The sequence below is a fragment of the Dunckerocampus dactyliophorus genome, chromosome 4, assembly GCF_027744805.1.
Source record: "Dunckerocampus dactyliophorus isolate RoL2022-P2 chromosome 4, RoL_Ddac_1.1, whole genome shotgun sequence".
NCBI classification, from domain to species: domain Eukaryota; kingdom Metazoa; phylum Chordata; class Actinopteri; order Syngnathiformes; family Syngnathidae; genus Dunckerocampus; species Dunckerocampus dactyliophorus.
In genome coordinates, this window is record NC_072822.1 from 35,325,671 (window position 1) to 35,350,870 (window position 25,200).

At 38.4% G+C, this 25,200-nt stretch overlaps 3 protein-coding genes across 8 annotated transcripts in view; 2 read left to right on the top strand and 1 right to left on the bottom strand.

The window, feature by feature from the left end:
• cfap299 (cilia and flagella associated protein 299) overlaps positions 1-6,105 on the top strand; it is a 117,751-nt gene extending 111,646 nt beyond the window's left edge. Inside the window, exons 5-6 of the mRNA XM_054773068.1 lie at positions 2,471-2,600; positions 5,717-6,105. Coding sequence (XP_054629043.1) covers positions 2,471-2,600; positions 5,717-5,809 — 223 coding nt within the window. The 3' untranslated portion in view covers positions 5,810-6,105. The remainder of the gene's footprint in view (positions 1-2,470; positions 2,601-5,716) is intronic.
• prkg2 (protein kinase cGMP-dependent 2) overlaps positions 5,468-25,200 on the bottom strand; it is a 30,637-nt gene continuing 10,904 nt past the window's right edge. For 4 of the 6 annotated variants that reach the window (XM_054773064.1, XM_054773063.1, XM_054773066.1 and 1 more), the window contains one exon: positions 16,613-25,172. In XM_054773064.1, coding sequence (XP_054629039.1) covers positions 25,077-25,172 — 96 coding nt within the window. In that variant the 3' untranslated portion in view covers positions 16,613-25,076. Of the gene's footprint in view, positions 5,806-16,612; positions 25,173-25,200 lie in introns of those variants that run through there. The other 2 variants (XR_008570011.1, XR_008570012.1) reach the window with 2 other exon arrangements.
• Positions 11,114-19,823, top strand: bmp3 (bone morphogenetic protein 3). Its single transcript, XM_054773067.1, has 3 exons — positions 11,114-12,049; positions 13,688-14,622; positions 18,443-19,823. The coding sequence occupies exons 1-3, from the start codon at positions 11,806-11,808 to the stop codon at positions 18,632-18,634; spliced, it is 1,371 nt and encodes a 456-aa protein (XP_054629042.1). The 5' UTR covers positions 11,114-11,805; the 3' UTR covers positions 18,635-19,823.

The window sequence follows — 25,200 nt, forward strand, 5'->3', positions numbered from 1 at the left end:
TCCTTCTGGGCAAACAATGGCCCGCTGAGTATTTTGGTCTCCCCTCCAGCCTCTCGCCTGCAGAACGCAAATATTCCGCTCGGCGTCCAAAGCAAGCAGTCGCACAACCTTTTTGAGATTCTGCGGATCTCTCCCCTTTCCAAAAGTTGGCAGGGGAAGCCTGCTCTGCGCTGAAGCGTTGACACTGAAGGACGGGCTGAGAAAGACCACATGGCTCCCGTGGATCCAGAACCGCGTGGAAACCCGCTGCAGGCCGCACGCTCGGGCCTGTGCCGTGCACCTGCGTGCGTGTCTGGCTTCATTCTCCGCTGTGAAAATATTTGCACCGCTGTCCGCTTCCATTAAGCTTTCATGCAAACGCGAGACCGGTCCAGCTCCTGCGGGACTCCCGGCATGGCGTCCTGCATTAACGGGATGATCTGACCCCGCACGATACATATTTGCCGGGGAGGCGGGAGCATTCCCTGTCGCATGTGCTGCTGCTGGAAATAATCCACAAAACAGAGAGATTGCAGTGATACAGCACAATAGTAGCGTAATGTATTCAATGGAATCGCTCTTCTTGCAAGTGATTAACCTCGGCCGCCACTTGCACAATAGAAGTCATCAAAACAAGTGCATTTAAGACTGGAAATAGTCCACAACGTCAGAGAAGTCGCAACAAAACCACAGAATAGAATGCAGAATTCAAGCAGTCGCTCCTGTGGCACGTAATTACAGTAATGACGGTGCCCACCTTGTAAAAAATATCTCATCACAATGACTCAAAGCCAGTCTGGAAATAATCCACAAAGTCATAGAAATTGCAGTAATACAGCCCAATAGAACATGTCATGCAATGTCTGCAATGTGATTACGCCTCCATATTAGACTGGAAGTAGTACACAATGTCAAAGAAATTGCAACAAAACTGCGGAAAAGAGCGCAGGTTTTGATTGATGATGGTGACCACCGGAACCACTTGAAATAAGACTGGAAATAACCCACAAAGTCAGAGAAGCCGTTGCAAAACAGCACCATAGAATGTGTTATTCAATTACTGCAATGCGGTCGCTCCTCTCTCAAGTCCTTAACCACAACCTCCACCTTGCACAATAAAAGTAATCTATACGACTCCATATAAGACTGGAAATAGTCTATAACGTCAGAGAAATTGCAAAAAAGCGCCAGAGTGGAACGCAAAATTCATGCAATTGCTCCTCGCACATCAACTGATGATGGTGACCACCTTGTACAAAATATATAATCAGAACCACTTGAAATAAGACTGGAAGTAATGCACAATGTCAGAGAAACGGATGTAAAACAGCACAATAGAATGTGTTATTCAATTACTGCAATGCAATTGCTCCTCTCGCAAGTCATTAACCACAGCCGCCACCTTGTGCAATAGAAATAATCAGAAAAAAAACATACAAGACTGGAAATAGTCCACAATGTCAGGGTCATTGCTGTAAAAAATAGCACAATAGAATGTGTCATTCAATTACTGCAACGCAATCGCTCCTCTCACAAGTCATTAACCCCAGGTGCCACCTTGCGCAGTAGAAATAATCAGAACGATTCCATATTAGACTGGAAATAGTACACAACATCGGAGAAATTGCAACAAAACCTCGGAATAGAACGCAGAATGGATGCAATCGCCACTCTCGCCAGTAAGTAATGGTGGTGGCCACCTTGCACAAACGACTCAAAACAAGACTGGAAATAATCCACTAAGTCAGAGAAATTGCGATTGCGGTTAACCACAGCTGCCACCTTCCATGATGGACGTCATCAAAACGACGCCAAAGAAGACTGGGAAATAGTCCACTAAGGAAGTTGCAGTTAAACAACAGGCTAGAATGTGCGGCGGGCACTAGAGGGCGTGTTGTGCGGGGGGCGGGGTTTGTGGGCTTCCACCTACCACCTTGGTGACCCCGATGTGATCCAATGTGGCGGTTGTGGCGACCCTACTTCTCGTGCAGTCTCATTCGTGTATAAACGTCCGCCGTCGTCCTTCCAGAAGGTTCCGCCAAGGAAACACGTACGCGAGCACGGCCAGGAAGCAGAATGCTGACAGCGCCGCCCGCTCACACTGATGCGTTAAATTACAAGCTAGCGGGGCCGGAGCTCGGTGGCCACTGGTGGAACGCTAATTACGTTTTTTTTCCTCTTTCAACCCAAAAGGAAAATTATATTGTCTGTGACTCGTCGGCGGAAGACACGCATACTTCTTCTTCTTCCCTGGCTCCAGCAGACCAGATGTGACGCGTCCTTAAAGCAGATATTTACACTAAAATGTCGCACAACAATTTGCATTTTTTGGCCGACCACTTTTATTCCTCGGTCAACCGCTTTGGGAGACGGAAAAAAAAATCATGATGTTTGGAGGGCGTACAAGGCCACGCCCCGCTCTGTCGCCGGGGCAACCGGGTGGCGCACATGTGATGAAATCGTTTCCTCTTCTTCGCCTTCTTGCTGGCAGCTTCTACAACTGGACCACACGGGTGTCCGCCTCCGCCTGCAGCCCAAACTACGAGGTCATCTACGACGACCCCAACGGCCTTCTCTTCCAAAGGAAGCGCGACAAAAAGATCCTCAATGTGGACCCTTTGGTGAGATTTGTCCTTTACGGTTCCACCTTCATCAGATTGCTGTTAGCATTTTCACTTTTTAGCATTCTTTATGTTTCTGGAAAAAAATAGAAAAGCTAAAAATAAATAAAATAGAAAAAAATGAAGAAATAAATTAGCACTAAATTTTAATAAAATTGTAACAAAATAAATCAATTTAATGAATATAATAAATAAATGGGAAAAAATGCGAAGTAACAAAGAAAGTGACACTAAAACGATTTTTACAATACTTTTGAAGTTAAAGAATGAAATAAAATAAACATAATAAAGATGTAAATAAGTTTAAAAAATACTAAATACATTTTACAAATTTGCAAATCAAATGCAATTATAATGGAATAGTCAACAAAATAAAAGAAAAAAATAAGAAAAATACTACATTTAAAAAATTGTAACAAAATATTAAAAAATCGATAAATAATACATAACATTTTAACAAACAATAAATAACAAATAAATATAAAACTAATGTCACAAAGACTTTTTAAAAAGCAAAAAAAAATCTAATAAATAAACAAAATAAAAATATATGTAAATATGCAGTTCAACACAAAATACAAATAAATTTACAAAAATAAATAAAAAACAATAAATATAATAATATTAATAATAATAATAAATAGTGACACATTATTAGGAAAATATAAATTACAATATCAATTTAAAAAATGAATAGTAAATATTTTTAGATAAAAAATAATACAATATAGATGCATAAAATAGAAAAAGTTATAACTAACAAAATAAATGATAAATCATTTTAAAAATTTTTAAAGTACATATTATGTCATAAAATAAACAAAGACAAAAAACGAATCAAATAAATGAATATATACTTAAAACATTTTAGAAATTTGCCAAAAAAAGTACTAATGTTCATGTAAATGGATAAAAGAGAAAAAATAATACTAAGTAAATACTGAATACATAGAGAAAAATGCTAGAAAAAAATCAAATAAAAAAAAGAAAGTAAAGAAATAAGTTCTAAATACACTTTAAAACACAAAATAAAACAAATACTCAAAACAGAAAAGCGAAATGAAGTCAATAAGCTAACAATTAAAGTTGACAGGAGGTTTTATTTGCTAACAGCTGAGTCCAGGATGCATTGTGGATAGTAATGGAGATGGTAATGGTGTACTTAGTGTACATGCTTCATATACTGTAGGTCTTGTAGTATTTGGTAGAGTAGAAAGACATTGCAAGTATTTGTTTTGCACCTGCACTTTGAGGACAAAAGAGGTGGACGCAGGTGCGGGTCGTCTCGTGAGACAAATGGCTGACAGACGCTCTTTGGCTTTTTTTCCCGCCTGGTGTGTTGGTGGGAGGGGGGAAATGGGGGGGGTTCGGAACAGGACTATTTTCAAACTGCAGACAGAGCTGCGGGGATGGCGTTTTTGAGGCCAGGCGGCAGCAGCATGGCAGCAGCATGGCAGCAGCATGGCAGCAGCATGGCAGCGCTGCGCTCACGCTGCGGTCGAGCACCGCCCCGGCCAGGCCGGCTATTAAAAGTTGCCGAGAGGGCAGAGAAAGAAAACACAGTTAGTTCACTAGCCGCTTGTTTAGCCGCTGTTCTGTGTTCTAGAATGAAAACATTTCCAGTTGGGGTGGACCTTCGCTTACATCAGGAGTGTCCAAACTTCGTCCAAGATGCTAACAGCAATCCACTGTAGGTCAATATACGCTAGGCTAACAGGTTAGCCTACTAGCGGCTTTGAAAGACGCTAGCTCGTGTCATCGCCGCCCCACCTCCAACACGTTGATGCCTGCTCACGTCCGCCCGACACTTCAACGGCAGACAGGAACAATTAAAGCGTAGCCGCTCGACTAAATGTAGCGTCTGGCGGCTAATTGTCCAACGACCCTCCACAGACGCATGCTAACGTCTCCGCTCTGACACGTGCTCTGATTGGCTCTCTCATTCCAATACTTTACTGTAAAACAAATGACCATATTTGGTAACACCTGGCAGAAGCTACGCTACGATCTGACAAGAGAAGCACGGGACTTCTCCCAGCCAATTGGTGGCAATTTTTTAAAATTAATTTAATGAAAAATAATGAAATTATGCAGATTTATATGATCTTTTTTATAAATATTTATACATGAAAATGAAATATTTATTGAAATGTAATTTTAAAAAAACAATTTAATTTAATTTAATTTAATTTAATTTAATTTAACAAAACAAAACAAAACACAGCAAAATTAAATTAAATTAATTTAACTAAATTAAATTTTAAAAAATTCAATTCAATTAAATTAAACCAAAGCAAAAGAAAATTAAATCAAATAAAACCAAACCCTTCAATTAAAATGAAATAAAACCCTAAACTTAAATTTTATTAAAACCCTTTAATTACAATAAAGTCACATAAAACCCTAAACCTAAACTAAACTAAACTGAAACATACCAAACCAAACCATTCAAAAGAAAATAAAACCAAACATTTAAATAAAATAAAATAAAATAAAATAAAATAAAATAAAATAAAATAAAATAAAATAAAATAAAATAAAATAAAATAAAATAAAACCTAAGTTCAATTCATTTCAATTAAACATGTGGCATAGAAAATGCATGGATGGATGGATGGATGGATGGATGGATGGATGGATGAAAATAAAATATTTATTGAAATGTAATAAAACAAAACAGAGCAAAAAAACCCTCAAATCCAAAAAATGTTTTCGCTGTAGAATCCTTTATTGTCAATGTCAATAAATGCAATAAAATTTGAAGCAGAAGGTGAAACGTGAGGCATAAAAACAATATGAAAATAAATCAGTCAGTAAATAAATACTACACCCATGCATGTAAAAGCAAACAGTACCTAAAATAACGCATCAAATAGTCCCAATTTCTTGCCTTATGTTTTAAAAATAAGCTGGTGTCACTTTTTTAAATTGAATTTCCCTTTCACAGCAGAGGGTGTGGGGTTGATTTTTGCGGAAAAATAGAAACAAATATGAATATATATATATATATATACTGTATATAATGACACTGGTCGCGTGTCAGAAGCACAATAAGAGCAGGCTAGCTTAGCAAGCAGGCCCGTCTAAGCGCCTCTCTCCCGTGTGTTGGCTTGCAGTCGGGTCCTGGCGAGGACGCCAAAAGGAGCGTGGTGCAGTCGGGCCTCTACATGCATGTCGTCATCTTGGACCACTACATCAGAAGCGTCTGAGCACACACACACACAGAGAGAGGACGGCAGGCCTTTAATTTGGCGGGGAACAAAGCAAAGGTCCGCTGGGGAGGCAGACGTATCACGCATGCCATCTGGGCGGAGGCCAACATTCCCACAGCAACTTTTTCAACTTTTTCACATTTCTATCAACATTTCATCTTTGTCGCTTGAGTGATTCGGACCAAACGGGTTCTGGACGCCAGCGGACCAGAACCTTACCCCCGTCCGCTCCAAACCGTCTCATCCTTTGCCCTCCCGGCATGTTTTTTTGGGGGGGGATGTTTGTCTAAACAAATTAAAGGCGTAAGAGCTTTTCAACATTGGGGAGGGGCAGCCGCTCTGCTTTTATGTCAAACCCCCCCCCCCCCGAGGCTGCAGTAGCTCCAATTGGACTGGAAGAATTCCTAATGAGCTTAAAGCATTCCGCATGTTGCCAGATGCACATCAAAGTGCTTTGTCATTTCCATATCAGTCTTCCTGTCGCGTGCTAACAACAATCTTTCTTCTTTTGCTCTTTAAACCAACGCACTTTTCTACTTTTTTCACTTCTACTTCTTACTCGTCGACATTATGACTTTATTCTCACAGCATTACAACTTTTTTCCATAACCTCATTTTCCAAAAATTATAGAATTTTTGTTCCTGTTTTGTTTGTTTTTCACATTAATATAAAAAAAATACGTTGTTCGTAAGTATTTCAATTTTATGTTACAAAATGTGTTTTTTCCCTAATATTACGACATTATTCTTGGCAAATTACGACTTTTCCTCGTTAGATTCCAACTTCTTTCTCTCAATATTTGGACTTTATTCCTGCAAAAATTACAGCATTTTTTTTTACAAATATATATATATATATACAGTATATATATATATATATATTTCTTCTTGTAAATCTTTATTCTCATAACTTTTTCCACAACTTAATTTTCCAAAAATGGTATAATTTTGTTTGTTTTTCACATTATTACTTAAAAACCATCATGTTGTTCTTTAGTATTTCAGTTGTATGTCACCAAAATGTGTTTTTTTTCAGAATATTACGACGTTTGTCTTGTCAAATGACCACTTTTCCTCCTTAGATTCCAACTTTTTTCTCTTAATATTTGGACTTTATTCCTGTAAAATGACTGCTGATTTGACCTCTTTTGCTGTTTTTCTTTAGTTTTCTTCTTAAATGCCATGTTTAGAAAGCGCCGTGGGGTCGCCAGTGGGCACTGTGGACACGCCTGCTTTAAGATGAGTCATTTTGTGCGTCCGAAAGCCTGAACCGATCCAAACGATAGCATCAACTTTTGAGCTGCTCTGTGAAGTCTTGTGAAACCGCACTGGCGGCCATCTTGATGCCAGGTCATGTATTTCGTCTTTAGTTGTGGACCCGTTTGAAGAGACGTGGCTGTGGGTGTGTGTCCTTCCATCTTCCCGTCCGAGCAGGTCCCTGTAACAGAACCGACCGGACCGACAGGACCCGGCGGCCCGTGTCAGTTTTCCTCGGAGCGACGCTTGAGCCTCAGGGACACGTAGACGCCGACGGGTGACGAGTCGGAAAGTAAAAGTCCCACGTGTGTGCAAATAGTCACGATTGCTCAATAAAGTCATTGACGTCTTTCTTTTATTGGCCTTTTAAGACGCTCGGCTGAAGAAAGACTCGGCTTTTTGTGTTTTTTATGACTTTGCCACTAGTGTGCACGACGTGAGCTCGAGACGGTTCCGACCCGGCTGCGCTTGAGGTTAGATTGGATGCTACTTTGTTCACTCTTTTTTAGGCCTTTATAGCCCTGCGTCGTCATTTCGTTTTGTGAAAACTCTCCAACTATTTCAACTTTAACTTCTTGTCAATTTCACGACTTTATTCCCACAATATTTACAATTTATTCTCATAACTTTCTAACCTTTTCACCAACCTTTTTTCCAAATATCTCAACTTTTTTTTTTAGATAACATGTTTTTTGCTCTCATAATATCATAATATTATCACTTGTTCCGCAACCTCATTTTCTAAAAGTGACAGTTTTATTTGGTTTTGTTTGTTTCCCATATTAGAACTTTAAAAATATATATATATATTTAATGTGCTACTTTAGTGGCTTTATTTTTTATTTTATTTCTGCTGTTGTTTTTTTCCCATTTTCCAAATATTTCAACTTTTTTTTATCATCTTTGTACATTTTTTTTCTTGTAATTCTGATTTCATTCCCATAATATTTTGACTTTATTCTCGTAACACGAGAATGTTTTCCGCATTACAACTTAAAAAAAAACATACATTTTCTTAAATATTTCAAATAAGGCTACTAAAATGATATTATTTTCCCTCATCATATTCTGAGTTCATTCTTGTAAAATTACAGTTGTTTTGTCACCTCTGCTGTTGTTTTTTTTTTTTTTTACCAAATATTTAAACTTTCCTCTTAAATAATCTTTGTACATTTTCTTCATGTAATATTCTCACTTTGTTTCCATAATATTATAACTTTTACCGCAACACAATTTTCCAAAAATGTTTATTTTATTTTGTTTCTTTCTAATATTATAACTTTTTTTTAAAATATATTGTTTTTAAATATCTCAACTGTATGCTACTAAAATGACAGTATTTTTCCTCTTAATATTACAAGTTGATTCTTGCACGATTACAGCTGTTTTTTTTCATTTCAGCTGTTGTTTCTTGCATTTTCCAAATATTTAAACTTTCTTATTTAATAATTTAGTAAATGTCTTTCTCATAATATTAGGACTTTATTCCCATAACACTTCCCATTAGCACTTTTTCCGCCACCCAATTTTCCAAAAATTACATTTTTTGGTTTTGTTTGTTTCTCATATTACGACTTAAAAAAATCAAAAACAAAATGTTTTTTTTTTTCAGGCATACGCTGCTAAAATGACATAATTTTTCTTAAAATTGCAACTTTTTTCTCACTAGAATATAACTTTATTTTTGTAAAATTACAGCTGTTTTTTTTCATATCTGCTGTTGTTGGGTTTTTTTCCAAATATTTCAACTTTCTTTTAAAATTATTTTTCAAAATGTTCTTCTCATATTATTCTGACTTTATTCCCATAATATCATAACTTTTTACACAACCAAATTTTTCAAAAATTACTAAAACATTTTGTTTTGTTTGTTTCTCTTTTTTTTGTTAAAAAACATTTTCCTTCTTTAATATTTCAACTGTATGCTACTAAAATTACATTATTTTTCCAGTTAACATTACCAGTTGATTCTCATAAAAATACAGCTGTTTTTTTTTATTTCAGCTATTGTGTTTTTTTTTAATTATCCAAATATTTCAACTTTCTTCTTGAATAATGTTTGTAAATTTCTTTCTCATAATATGATGACTTTATTCCCATAATATTATAACTTCTTCCACAACTTAATTTTCTAAAAATTAAAACAAATTTTGGTTTGGTTTGTTTCTCATATTACGACTTAAAAAAAAAACACACACAAAAAAAAACAATGTTTTCTTTAATATTTCAACCCTATGCTGTTAAAATGTTATTTATTCTTGTAATATTTCAGCTGTTTTTTATCATGTCTGCTCTTGTTTGAATTTTGCTTAATAAATTATATACATTTAAAAGGTTGTTTTTTTCCCAACTACTTCAACTTTATTTTTTTATTATTTTGGTAAATTTTCTTCTTGACTTCAATCCCGTGATATTACATATTACTTTTTCTGCAACATAATTTTCCAAAAACTACAATTTTATTTTATTTTTGTTTGTTTTTAAATAAAAAACATAATTTATTTTTTAATATGCAGCTTTTTTGTCATTTCTTCTGTTGTTTGTTTTTTTTCAAAATATTTCAACTTTCTTCTTAGATAATTTTTGTACATTTCTTCCCGTAATATAATGACTTTTTTCCCATAGTATTAGAACTTTTTCCTCATAATATTCCTCATAATATTACAAGTTTATTCTCACAATATTGCAGCTGTTTTTCTTTTCATTTTTGCTGTTTTTTTCAATTAAATTTAATAAACTATAAATTAAAATTGTTTTGAATTATTTTTTAATTAAATTATTTTATTATTTTCAATTAAATTTTCTCGGAATTATGACTTTATTCCTATAATATTTTAACTTTTTCTGCAACCAATTTTTTCAAAAAATACGTGTTTTTTTGTTTGTTTTTTATATTATGACTTAATTTTTTTTTTTCTTGAATATTTCAACCCTATGCTGCTAAAATGATGTTATTTTTCCCTCGTAATATTACAAGTTTATTCTCGTAATATTACAGCTGTTTTATTAAAATCAATGTAATAAATTATAAATTTAAATACATTTTTTTTCACGTAATTATGACTTTATTCCCGTAATATTTTATTATAACTTTTTTGTGCAACCTAATTTCCCAAGAATTACAACTTTATTTGTTGTTTTGTTTGCTTTTGATAATATTTAAAACTTTAAAAAAAAGTTTTTTTCAACCTTATGCTACTAAAATGACGTTATTTTTTATTCTCAACTTCTTCAACTTTTTTCTGTTAATATTTTGTATATATATTTTTTGTACTTTTCTTTTAAGGTGATATTTTTTAGAATGTGCTGTTGATGTTCATCCGTTCGTCCTCCTTTGATGCGTGCAAAAAAATCCAAAGAAAAAGACGAACTTTAAGGACTTTAAAGTGATATTTTTCCTAAAGATTGTGGTCGAATTTGTCATTTTTAGAAGCCAGTCCTCATATAAGTGCATAAAGAAGCAGCGGAAGGTCCAAAGCAGCGAACGCGTTTACTTCCTGGCTGTGTTTCCACTCCTGGACACTCATCCTTGTATTTATTTGGAATAAAAAACAAAGAAAAGAGGTTTTGCAGGACATTAAAGTGTGTGTTTTTCCAAATTGCGCTTGAATTGGTCTTTTAAAAAAAATTTTAGAAGGGCAGTGAGCCAAGCGCGGCTCCTTGAGGGATTCCATCTTTCTTTCTGAAGAAGTGGTGACGACGCTTGTGGAATTCTCAAGCCATGAGCGACTTTTGAGACTTTTTGGGGGGGAAGGTGGGGTTCTGTAACCCAAGAAGTGTTGTGGAATGGAGCACAGTTGTGGGCCCGCCCCCGTTGTGAGGGTACCTAGCATGTTAGCATGTTGGAATTATTGCAATCAGATGTCGACGGGCGGAGAAAGACCTTCATCATTTCCTACCGGGTGCCCCTGAAAGAGCAAGCCAGTGGCAGTGGGGGGGTGTGCATGGGCTGGTTTTTGGGGTGGGTGGGTGGGTGTGGTTGGGTGGGGGTTGCACAGTGCACAGTACAGCATCCGGATGGTACAGGATGTGTGTACTTAACGCCATTCACGTCCAATAAATAGGAGGCGAGCCTTTAATGCTGACAATAAGCTGCTTCTCACACACACACGCACGCACGCACGCAAGCTGGATGGTGTGTGGGTGCGTGTGTGTGTGTGTGTGGGAGGTTTATAGAAGTGTGTGTGTGGGGAGGGGGTGTCTGTGGTTGCACTTTAAACACGGAATTATATTTGATTCATCAGGAATGTCACTGACTTGAGGAATGAGCTGCTTTTTTGTAGTTTTTGTGCATTAAAGTGAACAAGAAACTCTGTGTGTGCGCGTGTGTGGGTGTGTGCGCCGGCGCGCGCGTGTGCGCGCGTGTGCGTGTGTGTGTGTGTGTGTGTGAGGAATACCCAGCTGGTCCCACAAGCCTTATAATACGGAGCTCAACATGCTTGAGCTGCAATGAAAGCTGAGACGCGGGACGGACTGCAGGCTGCTCCTCAAATCATTTTGGAGCCGCTGGGAAACCGAACCGAGCCTGTGGGTGTTTCTGGACCTCTTTGGACCACTTTTTGGATGTTTTTATTTTTTTACATTTTTGGATCCCCAGTTCTTGGCGGCCCACCTTCCTGTCCCAGTGTCAAAGGTGATGGTTCCGAACTCCTCCTCAGGTGCGGTTAGAGTCCACTTCTGGGTTCTTCCGGGACGCTTCTAGTCTTTCTCGCTGTCTTTGCTGCTTCGGGCCCGGCATGGCTCTCCTGGTTCTGCTCTCCGTTTGGACCTGCGCCGCGCGCCTGGGATTCTGCGCCATGCTGAGAGCGGAGGTGGATGTTACGCACGCCGGGGGGAGGAGGCAGCTGGACCCGGGGGACCGGGATCGGCTGGCCCAGGACACTGTGACGGAGCACATGCACATGCTCTACGACAAGTACAACACGGCCGGCTTCGCCTTCAAGGACGGGAACACCGTGCGCAGCTTCAAGGCGCACTGGGGTGAGTACAGCAAACCTTAAATGTGGAACATCTGACCTGAAACTGTGTAAAAGTGGACCAGCGTCCTAAAGGTGTGCTTCGTTAAATGTGGAGAAGCTGGAGAAATCCACCTGTTGCTCCTTGAAGGGTGGCCGAGTACCAGAACCAGCACCAGAACTTCACCTTTAGCCGGAAACCCGCTCTCTGTCGTGCTGCTTTCGTCTTTTGAACATCTTTTAAGCATCTATAACGTCACATCTGCATTGTTTCCCTGCAACGCAACAAAAACTGTGTTGCTTTCAACTTGCTTCATTTTTATATTCCATTTTTTTTATTTTTATTTAAATTGTTATTTGTACTTTTATTTATATTTTGGGTTTTTTTATTATTAATTATAGTTTTCCTTTTATTTCCATTTTTTGGCAACTTTTTGTGCAATAACGTCACATATAACCTTCAACTGGCTTCATTGTATTTTCATTAAAATTTTTATTTGCATTTTTTTACTGTTGTTTTAAATTATTAATTATATTTTTACTTGTATTTCCATTTTTCTGGCAACTTTTTGAGTGACAATGTCACGTATAACTTTCAACTTCATTTTTAATTTTCATATTAAATTTCATTTTCATTTGATTTTTTAAAATTGTTTCCTTTATTAATAATTATATTTTAAATTTTATTTCCATTTTTATTTTTGAGTGATAATGTCACATATATCTTTTAAGTGTCTTAATTTTAGTTTTGTTTTCATATTAAATTTCATATTTTTATATTCATGTTTTAACATTTTTATTTAAATGTTATTGTTACTTTTATTTTGGTTTTTACTTTAATTTTTATTTGTTTAAATTGTCATTTTTGAAATTATTTTTTATATTTTTACTTTTATTTCCGTTTTTATGATTTATTTATTTATTTAGCCGCCAGTGATTAAAGTTGTACCGCGGCTTCCATCCGTGTTTGTTGGGTTATACTGCCCCCTGTTGGAAGTGACAGGACATGCACCCGCCGGCCACTTCATTAGGTACACCTCCTTCTGCATTTGCAAAGTAAAAATGTGCTCTTTTATTGAATACAAAAAAATGTATTGTGTTTTTCCTCGTCATTTTCAGTGGCGTACAAATTTATCAGACAATGAAAGTCATCATGAAGTGTTAAATGTGTTATTTAATTACAATCTAAACTCTTTCACTCTGATAGGAAAAGAAAAGCTGCAAAGAAAGATTTTTTGTTGTTGTTCCTACTTGTAAGAAAACAAAAATTGGTCAACCGTGCACAAATAAGGTTTGATTTTTGCTAAATAATTTCCTCACAATGACCCCAGCCTTCATGTGAACAGGAGTTCAGGTTTAGAGGAAGGCTGGCAGGTCCTGCATGTAGTAGGTCACATGTTGCAGGCAGAGTGTTGCAGGTGCTGTGTGTCGCAGGTCATGTGTGTTGGAGGCCGTTCATGTAGTACGTAACGTGTCGCAGTCCTTCGGTGTAGTAAGTAACGCGTCACAAGTTGTGCATGTAGTAAATAACGCGTCACAGGTCATGCATGTAGTAAGTAACATGTCACAGGTCCTCAGTGTAGTAAGTAACGTGTCACAGGTCGTGCATGTAGTAAGTAACGTGTCACAGGTCGTGCATGTAGTAACGCGTTGCCGCTTGCAGGTGTCATCAACAAGAAGCAGCTGCAGATCTTCAACCTGACCTCGCTCACCAAGTCGGAGGACGTGCTGTCGGCCACGTTACACTACTACATCGGGGACCTCCAGAACATCAGCCAGACCTGTTCCAGGTCCCAAGGATGCGCCCGCCACGGCCCCCGCCGGCACAGCCACGTGCACGTGGTCATCTGGAGCTTTGCCCCCGAGGGGGACAGGATGAGGACTCTGGGCCAGTTCCGCATCAATGCGTCCACGCACTACAGGGACTTCATCTCCTGGCAGTGGAAGGACGTGACTCGCGTGGTCAACCAGGCCAAGCAGCACCACCAGCTCCTCATCGGCATCGAGGTGGCCTCGAGGGGGTCCCGACCCTGGAAGGAGCTCCTGGCGGACCGCTCACCCTACATCCTGGTCTACGCCAACGACTCGGCCATCTCTGAGCCAGAGAGCGTGGTTGCCGCCCTCAGGAGGCAGCCCCCGTCTGGAGACGAGGGCTCCGTTTTGAACAAAGTGGGCCTCAGGGGGCGAAATGGCACCGATCAACAACAACAGCAACAAAAACAGCAACAACGGTCCAGACACAAGCGCTCCGTGAACGTTCTGCTCCCTCTGCAGAACAACGAGCTGCCGGGACCCGAGTACCCGTACGAGACCGCCGGCTGGGACGAGACCAGCCCGTACGAGCCTTTGGAAAGCAAGCAGGCCCGGCGGCCTCGCAAAAAGACCCGCAAGAACCAGCGGCACAAGATGCCCCTGCTGCAGTTTGACGAGCACACCATCAAGAAGGCCCGGAAGAAGCAGTGGAACCAGCCCAGGAACTGCGCACGCCGTTACCTGAAGGTGGACTTTGCCGACATCGGCTGGAGCGAGTGGATTATATCACCAAAGTCTTTTGACGCCTTCTACTGCTCGGGGTCCTGCCAGTTCCCCATGGCCAAGGTAAGACCCCTGGACCAACTGGAACTCATCCAGACAGGTCTTCTGGTCTGGAGTTACACTTTCACTTTGTAGACTTCCAAGTAACTCGTATTGAACATCTAAAATGGCCCAAAATAATTGCACACACAAACAAACATATACAGACCCTTTCCAAAAAATGAGAGTCATGGAAAAGTTGTTTAATTTCCATAATTCCATTCAAAAAGTTAAACTTTCATAGATTATAGATTCAGGGCCCACAATTTAAACGATTTCAAGTATTTATTTGTTTATTTTTACATAATTTGGGCTTCCAGCTCATTAAACCCACCAAAACAGGAATTCAAAAAATTAGAATACTGTGAAGAAATCACCATTTACTTCTCAGTTTTTGCAGGAAAAAAAAGAAAGAAATTAGGATCACATCAAATCAATCAAAATATGGTACTTTCAAAACGATATGTCAATCTTCAATACTTGGTTGGGAATCCCTTTGCCTTAATCACTGCCTCGATGCCACGTGGCATTGAAGCAATCAGCCTGTGGCATTGCCTGGGAGTTATGGAAGCCCAGATTTCCTTGATGCTTGCTGTCAGCTCTTCTTTGTTGTTGGGTCTGGTGCCCCTCATGTTCCTCTTGAGAATACCCCATAGATTCTCAATGGGGTTTAGGTCCGCTGAGTTGGCTGGCCAGTCAAGCACTGTGATGGCATGGGCATCAAACCAGGTTTTGGTGCTTCTGGCGGTATGGGCAGGGGCCAGGTCCTGCTGGAAGATGAAATCTGCATCTCCATACAGATCCTCAGCAGAAGGAATCATGAAGTCCTCTAAAACATTCTGGTAGACTGTTGCGGTGACCTTGGATTTAAGAAAGCAGAGTTTACCAACACCTGCACCGGACATTGCACCCCAAATCATGACGGACTGTGGATATTTCACACTGGACCTCAGGCAGCTTGGGTTCTGCTCCTCACCCGTCTTCCTCCAAACCCTTGGACCTTGATTCCCAAATGAAAGGCACGCTTTACTTTCATGGGAAAAGAGGACCTTGGACCACTGGCCAACAGTCCAGTCCTTCTTCTCCTTGGCCCAGTGGAGACGCTTCCTACGTTGGCTCAGGTTCACAAGTGGCTTGACCCGAGGAACCCGACAGTTGTAGCCCATCTCCCGGATGCGTCTGAATGCCTCATTCCACTCTTTCTGGATCTCTGCCAGATTCTTGAATCTTCCCTGTTTGATAATCCGCTGAAGCCCACGGTCATCTCCTTTGCTGGTGCATCTTCTCCTGCCACATTTTGCCCTTCCTCTAGACTTTCCATTGATATGCTTGGACACAGCACTCTGTGAACAACCAGCCTCCTTAGCTATGAACTTTTGTGGCTTACCCATCCTATGGAGGGTATCAATGATGGTCTTCTGGCCAGTTGTCATGTCTGCAGTCTTCCCCATATTGAACCCAACTGAGACAATTGAACCAAACTGAAGCAATTTAATGACACCTGGGGAAGCCTGTGCAGGTGACTTTAGTAGATGATTAGTGTGTGACACTCAGTTTAAAACATTCATGCCCTGCAAAATTTGGGCTGATTTCTTCACAGTATTCTAATTTTTGGAATTCCTGTTGTCGTGGGTTTAATGAGCTGGAAGCCCAAATTATGTAAAAATAAACAAATAAATACTTGAAATTGTTTAAATTGTGGGCCCATATATATATATATATAATTATTTTTTACATTTTTAAAATTAATTTCAAAATGTTTTTTTAAATAAGACAATGTAGATATATATATACGTTATGCATCATGATGCATCACATCATGCTGCGTGCAACATGATGTATGCATCATGCTAAAACTAATCCAATGTAGATACATTTTATTTTTATTTATTTATTTAAAATAAATGTTTTAAAATAAAATTCCAAAATAATTTATATATATATATATATATATATATGTTATTTAAAAAATGAATTTAAATGTTTTAATTTTTCTGTGCCCTTGGTAGAAAAGTTTTAGACCATGTAGACAATGTACACAGTCTACATTGTCTTATTTAAAAAAAAAAATACATTTTGAAATTAATAAAAAAATGTAAAAAATTAATGCGTAAATATATATATATATATATATTTTTTTTAATTAAATGCAGGCTAAATTAAATGTATAATATAATGTAAAAATTAAAGGGACCATTTTGATACATTTTGTGCATGGCTGTAAGGTGCGGAAATGCTACCACCACCTCACACACCACCTTTAATGCCGGATGTACCTCTAATATACTGTATTTCCTGACATTTATACTTACTGTATCCTTCACACACACAGGCGTCTTCCAGCCTGCCTGCAGTCTTCCCGCCTCCCATCACACATGCTAATGTAGCTAATGCCAAGCGACGCCAACGTATCCTGACAGGAACACAGACAACATCAGACAAAAACAACATATTGTCGTCGTCCTTGCGGGGTAAAGTTTGGTTTTGACCGACCGATGTCACCAAAGCGACCGGATTAGCACCAAAATGTAACGGGTGGGTTCCTCCTTCAGCACCTTCATCTGGCCTCGGTTAAGTTTCATAGCTAAGTTCCAAAAAGAATGAACACAAAGTCTTGTCATGGGGAAAGGAGTCCCTCTAGTGGTCAAACTGCAGATGACAGCATGTTTCCTGAAATGATGTGCGCGATGCTGTTCACAGCCGCTAGGGGGCAGAATTAAACGGCTGTGATGCATTTGCTCAAAATTAAATGATATATTTATTGTGTATTATATTTGATATATATATTATATATATCAAAATATATATATTTACTCATAAATTATGCATTATATATATTAATAGTTATATGTGAAACATTTATAATTATTTTAAAACAGGAAATTGTTCAACTGTCATTGTGAATTATTTTTTTAATAAAATCTCAATGTACGCATAATAATAATATATATTATCTTTTTTTTTTTACATGTATTCACCTAATTTAGAGTGCAACAGTATACTTTCCAATCAGTTTTGTTAGGATGCTGTGGTTTAATCAACTACTACTACAAAAAAAGTTACTTATTAAAAAGTAATCATTGTTCCCATAGTAAACCATGGAAATAGAAATGATCCGTACCAGGGCCAAACTGTGGCTTTTATTATATGACTGTTGATTTTATTTAGTTTATTATATAATTATAAAATATATAGTAATATTTATTCATGTATAATATGTATACTAGTGAAAATATGTATTTCTGCATGATATATAAATAAAAATAAATAAACAAATTATAAATTAAATTAAAAATGAAAAATATTAAACCATACATAGTATTATGTTGTTAATGGTTAATTTATAACATAAAATAAAAATAATATATATATTTTTATAATAGATTATGTTGTTAATAGATCATGTCCATCCTCTATGTCGCTTATCCTCACTAGGGTTGTGGGGGTATGCTGGAGCCTATCCCAGCTGACTTCGGGGTACACCCTGGACTGGTGGCCAGCCAATCACAGGGCACATATAGACAAACAAGCATTCACACTCACATTCATACCTATGGACAATTTAGAGTCTCCAATGAAGCTAACATGCATGTTTTTGGAATGTGGGAGGAAACCGGAGTACCAGGAGAAAACCCACACACACACGGGGAGAACATGCAAACTCCACACAGAAATGCCCAACGGAGATTTGAAGCCAGATCTTCCCGATCGCCTGACTGTGCGGCCAACATGCTAACCACTACGCCACCGTGCGGCGCTCTTCCTTCTCGTAGAAGAAAAACAGAAAAAGCCGCAGCCAAGGAAAAAGCCAGCTAACGTTCTTTGTGCTCCTTTTTCTTTCCAGGCTCTAAAGCCGTCAAACCACGCAACCATCCAGAGCATCGTGCGGGCGGTGGGCGTGGTCCCGGGCATCCCGGAGCCGTGCTGCGTCCCGGAGAAGATGTCGTCGCTCAGCATCCTCTTCTTCGACGAGGACAAGAACGTGGTCCTGAAGGTCTACCCCAACATGACGGTGGACTCGTGCGCGTGCCGATAGTTCTCTTTGTACACCGCCGCCGCCCCCACACATTCCCCACCCTCCTGCCTCCTGTCGCCATGGAAACTCTGGCAGGAAGGAGCGGGTCAAATCTGGGGGCGGGGCTGCGATGGAACATCACAACTTCGCTGGTTGTGAAGCACGAGGAGGAACGCTGAAGGAAAGACTTTTGGATGAACGCTGATGTTGCTTCAGTTTGAACTGACGCCTCAAGGGGGCGTGCTCCTCCTCCACAGCTACGCCACCTCTTCCTCTTCTGCTTAAGTCCCAACCAACAATCATGGATTCCAAAGCTAAACAAAATGTCGGAACACAAAACACGACACGAAACGTTGCAACATGAAATGTTGTAACATGAAATGCCATAACATGAAACAAAAAAATGTCATAACTGTCGAATGTCGAAACTAAAAGTTCAGAACACAAAACGGAACGTCGAGTGTCGTAACACAAAACGCAGAAACACAAAATGTCATAATAGGGAACATTGGAACCAAAAGGTCCGAACAGGAAACCGAACCTGAAAAGTTGTAACTCGGAACGCTGTAACATGAAACGCCATAACATAAAACCCTGTAACACAAAATGTCATCACACAAAACACCGGAAGTTAATGGTTGTAACACGAAAGACAACACGAAACGTTGTAACAGAGTGTCGTGACACGAAACACCAAAACACAAAATGTCATAACACAAAACACCGTAACTACAAGGTCGGAACACAAAACAGAACACGAAATGTTGTAACATCAGGTGTCGTAACACGAACCGCCCAAACACAAAATGTCGTAATACGGGACATTGGAACGAAAAGGTCAGAATCCAAAATGTTGTAAGACAGAGCATCGCAACATGAAACGTTGTAGCATGAAATGCCACAGCATGAAACCCCGTAACACAAAATGGCAAATCAAAGGTCGGAAGACGTAATGTTGTAACACAAGTGTCATAACACAAAACGCCACAACACAAAATGAAGTAATATGAAACATTGGAACTAAAATGTCAGAACACAAAACAGAACCCAAAATATTGTAACACCAAGCGTCATAACACAAAACGTTGTAATATGAAATGTCACAACGTGAAGCCCCGTAACACAAAATGCCATAACACAAAAGATCGGAGGTTAATGGACGGAACACAAAAGTAAAACACGAAACGTTGTAACGCAGAGTGTCGTTACACGTAACACAAAATGACATAATACAAAACATTGGAACAAAAAGTTCGGAACAAAAACCAGAACACAAAATGTCACAACACGAAACATCGAAACTAAAAGGTCGGAACACATAACATAACATCAAGCGTCGTACCATGAAATGTTGCAACATAAAATGCCATAACACAAAACATCGGAACAAGAAACGTTGTAACACCGAGTGTTGTAACACAGAAGGGTAAACTGCAAAATGTCGTAATGCGAAACATTGGAACTAAAAGCTCGGAACACAAAACGTAACACTGAGTGTCGTAACGAAACGCCGGAACACAAAATGTCTTAGTACAAAAAATTTTAACTAAAAGGTTGGAACATGAAACAGAACCTGAAACGTTGTAACATGAAATGCCATAACATGAAACACCGTAACACAAAATATCACAACACAAAACATCAGTAAGGTCTGAACACGAAACGTTGGAACACAACACAGAGTGTTTTAACGCGAAACGCCGAAAAGGTCAGAACACGAAACAGAACTCGAAACGTTGGAACACCAAGCGTCATAACACAAAACGTTGTAACATGAAATGCATTTACATGAACCCCTGTAACACAAACTGTCATAACATGAAACATCGGCATTAAAAGGTTGGAACACGAAACGTTGGCGCACTGAGTCTTGTAACACAAAACACAGAAACACAAAATGTCATAACATGAAACACTGGAACTAAAAGGTTGGAACATGAAACAGAACCTGAGAGGTTGTAACACAAAACACTGCAACATGAAACATTGTAACACGAAACATTGTACCATGAAATGCCATAACATGAACCCCCGTAACACAAAATGTCATAACACAAAACATCGGAAGTAAAAGGTCGGAACACAAAATGTTGGAACACCAAGTGTTGTAACACAAAACATTGAAACACAAAATGTCGTACCATGAAAGATGGGAAATAGAAAGTTGGAACATGAGACAGAACCCGAAACGTTGTAACACGGAACGTTGTAACATGAAACACTGTAACATGAAACACCATAACATAAAACTATGTAACACAAAATGTCATCACACAAAACATCGGAAGTTAATGGGTGTAACACGAAAGACAACACGAAACGTTGTAACAGAGTGTCATGACACGAAACACCAAAACACAAAATGTCATAACACAAAACACCGTAACTACAAGGTCGGAACACAAAACGTTGGAACACCGAGTGTTGTAACACAAAACATTGAAACACAAAATGTCGGAACATGAAACATGGGAAATAGAAAGTTGGAACATGAGACAGAACCCGAAATGTTGTAACACAAAATGATGTAACATGAAACATTGTAACATGAAATGCCATAACGTGAAACCACATAACGCAACATTTCATAACACAAAAAATTGGAACTAAAAGGTTGAAAAACGAAACAGAACACAAATGTTGTAACACAGGATGTCGTAACACAAAATGTCGTAATACGTAACATTGGAACTAAAAGGTCAGAACACAAAACAGAACTAGAAACGTAACACCAAGCGTTGTAACACAAGACGTTGTAACATGAAACACCATAACATGAAAGACTGTAACACAAAGTGTCGTAACACAAAACATCAGAACTAAAAGGCTGGAAAACGAAATGTTGCAACAGAGTGTCGTAACACGATACGCAGAAACACAGTATGTTGTAATACGAAACATCTGAACTATCTGAACTAAAAGGTCGTAACATGAAACGCCGTTACACGAAATGTGATAACAGGAACACTTTTTTGGTCCCTGTGTCGTTGGAAGCACAAAAATTCAACATTTTCCCGAAACGGATTTTTCCAACTTCCCCCAATGCATCCTGGGTGTTTTTTTTTTTTTAATCAATTGTGAAACTAAAAATTATGTAAGACACGGGTGTCCAAGGTACAGCCTAGGGGCCATTCATGTTTTTTGGCCCATGACTTATTTTAAAAATACAATTAAACCCAAAAATAAAACAGCAAAAAATGGCCAAATGAGCAAAAAATGTACACAGAGGACTGTTTTTTCTGAGCATATCTACGCTGGATTTATTTTTTGCCTGTTAACAAAAATAAAAATAAAAATTTGCCTTGTTATCTTACATTTTTTCTTTTAGTGGAAGAAGTTTGGACACCCCTGGTTCACAGTGTACGGTATCTCTATGGAAAAGCATGTATCTCGAAATTTATTTATTTTTTTGTTTTTTTATTATTAAAATTCATTTAAAAAAATCTAGGACAAATGAGCTTTTCCTTGATCGTTTTTGACTTTCATTGCTGATGTATGATGTACATTTGTTTAGTTTTTTTTTTTTAATTGGTGAGGTTACCATAGCAACCAGACACACACATTTCCTCAGGTTATTTTATTTTTTTATTTTTTAGAGCTGAGAACCAAAACTATTTATGCAGACCAAACACAAGCGTCTTCCGTGTATGTGTTTTTTTGTACATTGTTATTGTTTATTCTGTCACCTTGCCTTTTCAAGCGGACTGACTCTGGATCAGTTTGTAAAGAAGAATAATTAGTGTTAATTCTAAAAAAAAAAAGTATATTTCAAATAAGAGACATTTATTTTGTGTCAAATGTGTTTTTTTTCATAACTTTGATATATTTTTTTTTACATGTTTTTTGCTCATCTTAGCGCTGCATGTCCTAGAAGGTTTGTTTTTTTTAATTTTGTGTAAATGTTAGCTTGCTTGTACAATAAGCGTCATAAAGTATATTTGTATATGGAAATATGCTCCTATTTATTTTGTCTATCTTGTGGAGGGGATGTGGTCAGGAAGGGAGGGAGGGGGCGTGGCTTTAAAAACAATGGACATGTGCCCCCCCCCCACTATCAGTAATGGCTGCCTTCCACTCACAGCATTCAAAGACATGAATAAAAGTACGCTAAATGTGACGTGCTAAGTTGTAGCTTGTGTGTTTTGTTGCACTCGTAAATAACACAATAAAAGTAAGTCATCATTTATTACATGGAACTTTTTAACTAATTAACTATTATACACTCATTATTTTACACATTTTCTACACAATAGAGTCCCATTTAAGTACCTGGCAAAAGTTTGAAGACTCTTTCTCATTGTGGACAATGAGAAAGTGTCTCCAAACTTTTGACTGCTACTGTCATTTTTTTCTTTTAAAACAGGCACTTTTTAAAAATGTACAGAAGGTCCTCTGTCTGACGAGGGGTAATTTCATTTTTCACTTTCCTTTTTTTGACACACTGCAACCTGTCTGCTTCATGCTCGGCAGACACGATGAAAGGGAAAGACGTTCACGAAAAAGAACACAAGTGTCGTTGTCCTTCCTTAGTATGGGAGTGTGTTGTAACCCCAAAACTCCGTAACAAGAAACAGCGTAACACAAAGTGTCAACAGAAAACATTGAAACTAAAAGGGCGACACACAAAACGTTGTAACATGGATTACCGTCACACAAAATGTCATAAGATGAAACATTAAAACTAAAAGGTCGGAACACAAAACGGAACCTGTAACACAGAGTGTTGTAACACGAAACGCCGTAACACAAAATGTCGTAACCCAAAAAATCGGAACTGAAAGGTACACAAAACAAAACAAGCTACACCGCAACACAGAATGTCATAACACATCAGAATTGGAATTGGAATTAAAGGAAACACAACACGGAACGCCGTTAGATGAAATCACGTAACAGAAACTGTCATAACGCAAAACATCGCAAGTAAAAGGTCAGAACATAAAACGGAACACAAAATATTGTAACACGGAACGCTGTAACACGAAACGGCGTAACACAAAATATTGTAACACGGAACGCTGTAACACGAAACGGCGTAACACAAAATGTTGGCGCACAAAACAGAACCTGAACGTTGGAACACGAAACGGCATTACATGAAACGACGTAACAGAAAATGTCATAACACGAAACATCGCAACTAAAAGGTCAGAACATGAAACGAAACACAAAACATTGTAACACGAAACAGTGTAACACAAAATGTCAGAACACAAAACAGAACCTGAACATCGTAACATGAAACGCCATTACATGAAAATGTCGTAAGACGATACATCATAACTAAAACGTCGGAACACAAGACGTAATACGCAGCGTCAAAACACAAAATGAAGAAAATGTTGTAACATGAAACGTTGTTACACAAAATGTCATAACATGAAATGGTGTAACATGAAACGTCGTAACAAACACTTGTAACACGAAATGTCAAAACATGAAACACTGGAACTAAAATGTCAGAAGAAGAAACAACACGGAATGTCTTAACACAAAATGTCATAACACAAAACATCGGAACTAAAATGTCGGAACCCAAAAACAGAGCTTGTAACAAGTTTTGTAAGTGTAACAAGTATTGTAACACACAGTGTTGTAACATTGAACATTGCAACATGAAATGCCTTAACATGAAATGTTGCAACCTGAACATTGCAAGGGTGAACGTCATAACGTGAAAACTTGTGACACAAAATGCTGTAACATGAAATGATGTAACACAAAATGTTGTAATGTGAAACTTCGTAACACAAAATGCCATAACATGAAACATCGGGACGAAAATGTCGAAACCTGAAAACAGAACCTGAAATTCTGTAACAGGAAACGTCGTAACATGAAACGTTGTAACACAAAATGTTGTAACAGGAAACAAAAATATGTTGGAACACAAAACGGAACACAAAACACCGTGACACTGAATGTCACAACACAAAACCCCGAAACAAAAAGGTCGGAACACAAAACAGGAACACGAAACGTTGTAACACGGAACGGCGTAAGATAAAATTTCATAACACAAAACATTGGAACTAAAAGGTCAGAACACAAAACGCAGTAACATGAAAACGTCATACACGAGGACCGCCTGTACTGATGTCTGAATATGAACAATAATATTCATGGTTCTATGTTTCTTACCAGCGTTTCACTTAAAAACTGCTGTTTCATATTTAGGATGTAACAGAAATAACAGAACACAAATGAGCAACAAGTTTTTTTACACATAAAAGCATCATTGAAATTGTTGCTCTTCACATCAAAACTGACCTTCTCCTTCCCCTCGGTGGTTCCGTGATTGCACAGGTAACCGCATGCTGGTATTCTGGTGGGTCTCCTTTGCTCTTCTGAGGTTCGGTTTCATCAGCAGAAACAAGAAGAAAGCCTGTCTGCTAGCTTCATGGAGAAACACCATCCAGACTTTTCATCTTCACCGTGTCCACTTGAAGGACCTCGGAAGAGCTCAGAAGTCCATGTCCCAGCCGGAGAGCTCGTCCGGAGGAAAGTCCTCATCCACAGGATAAACATCAAAGTGGCTGTGATCAGTCGGACCGCACACCTTAACACAACAGAACCAATCATAGGAC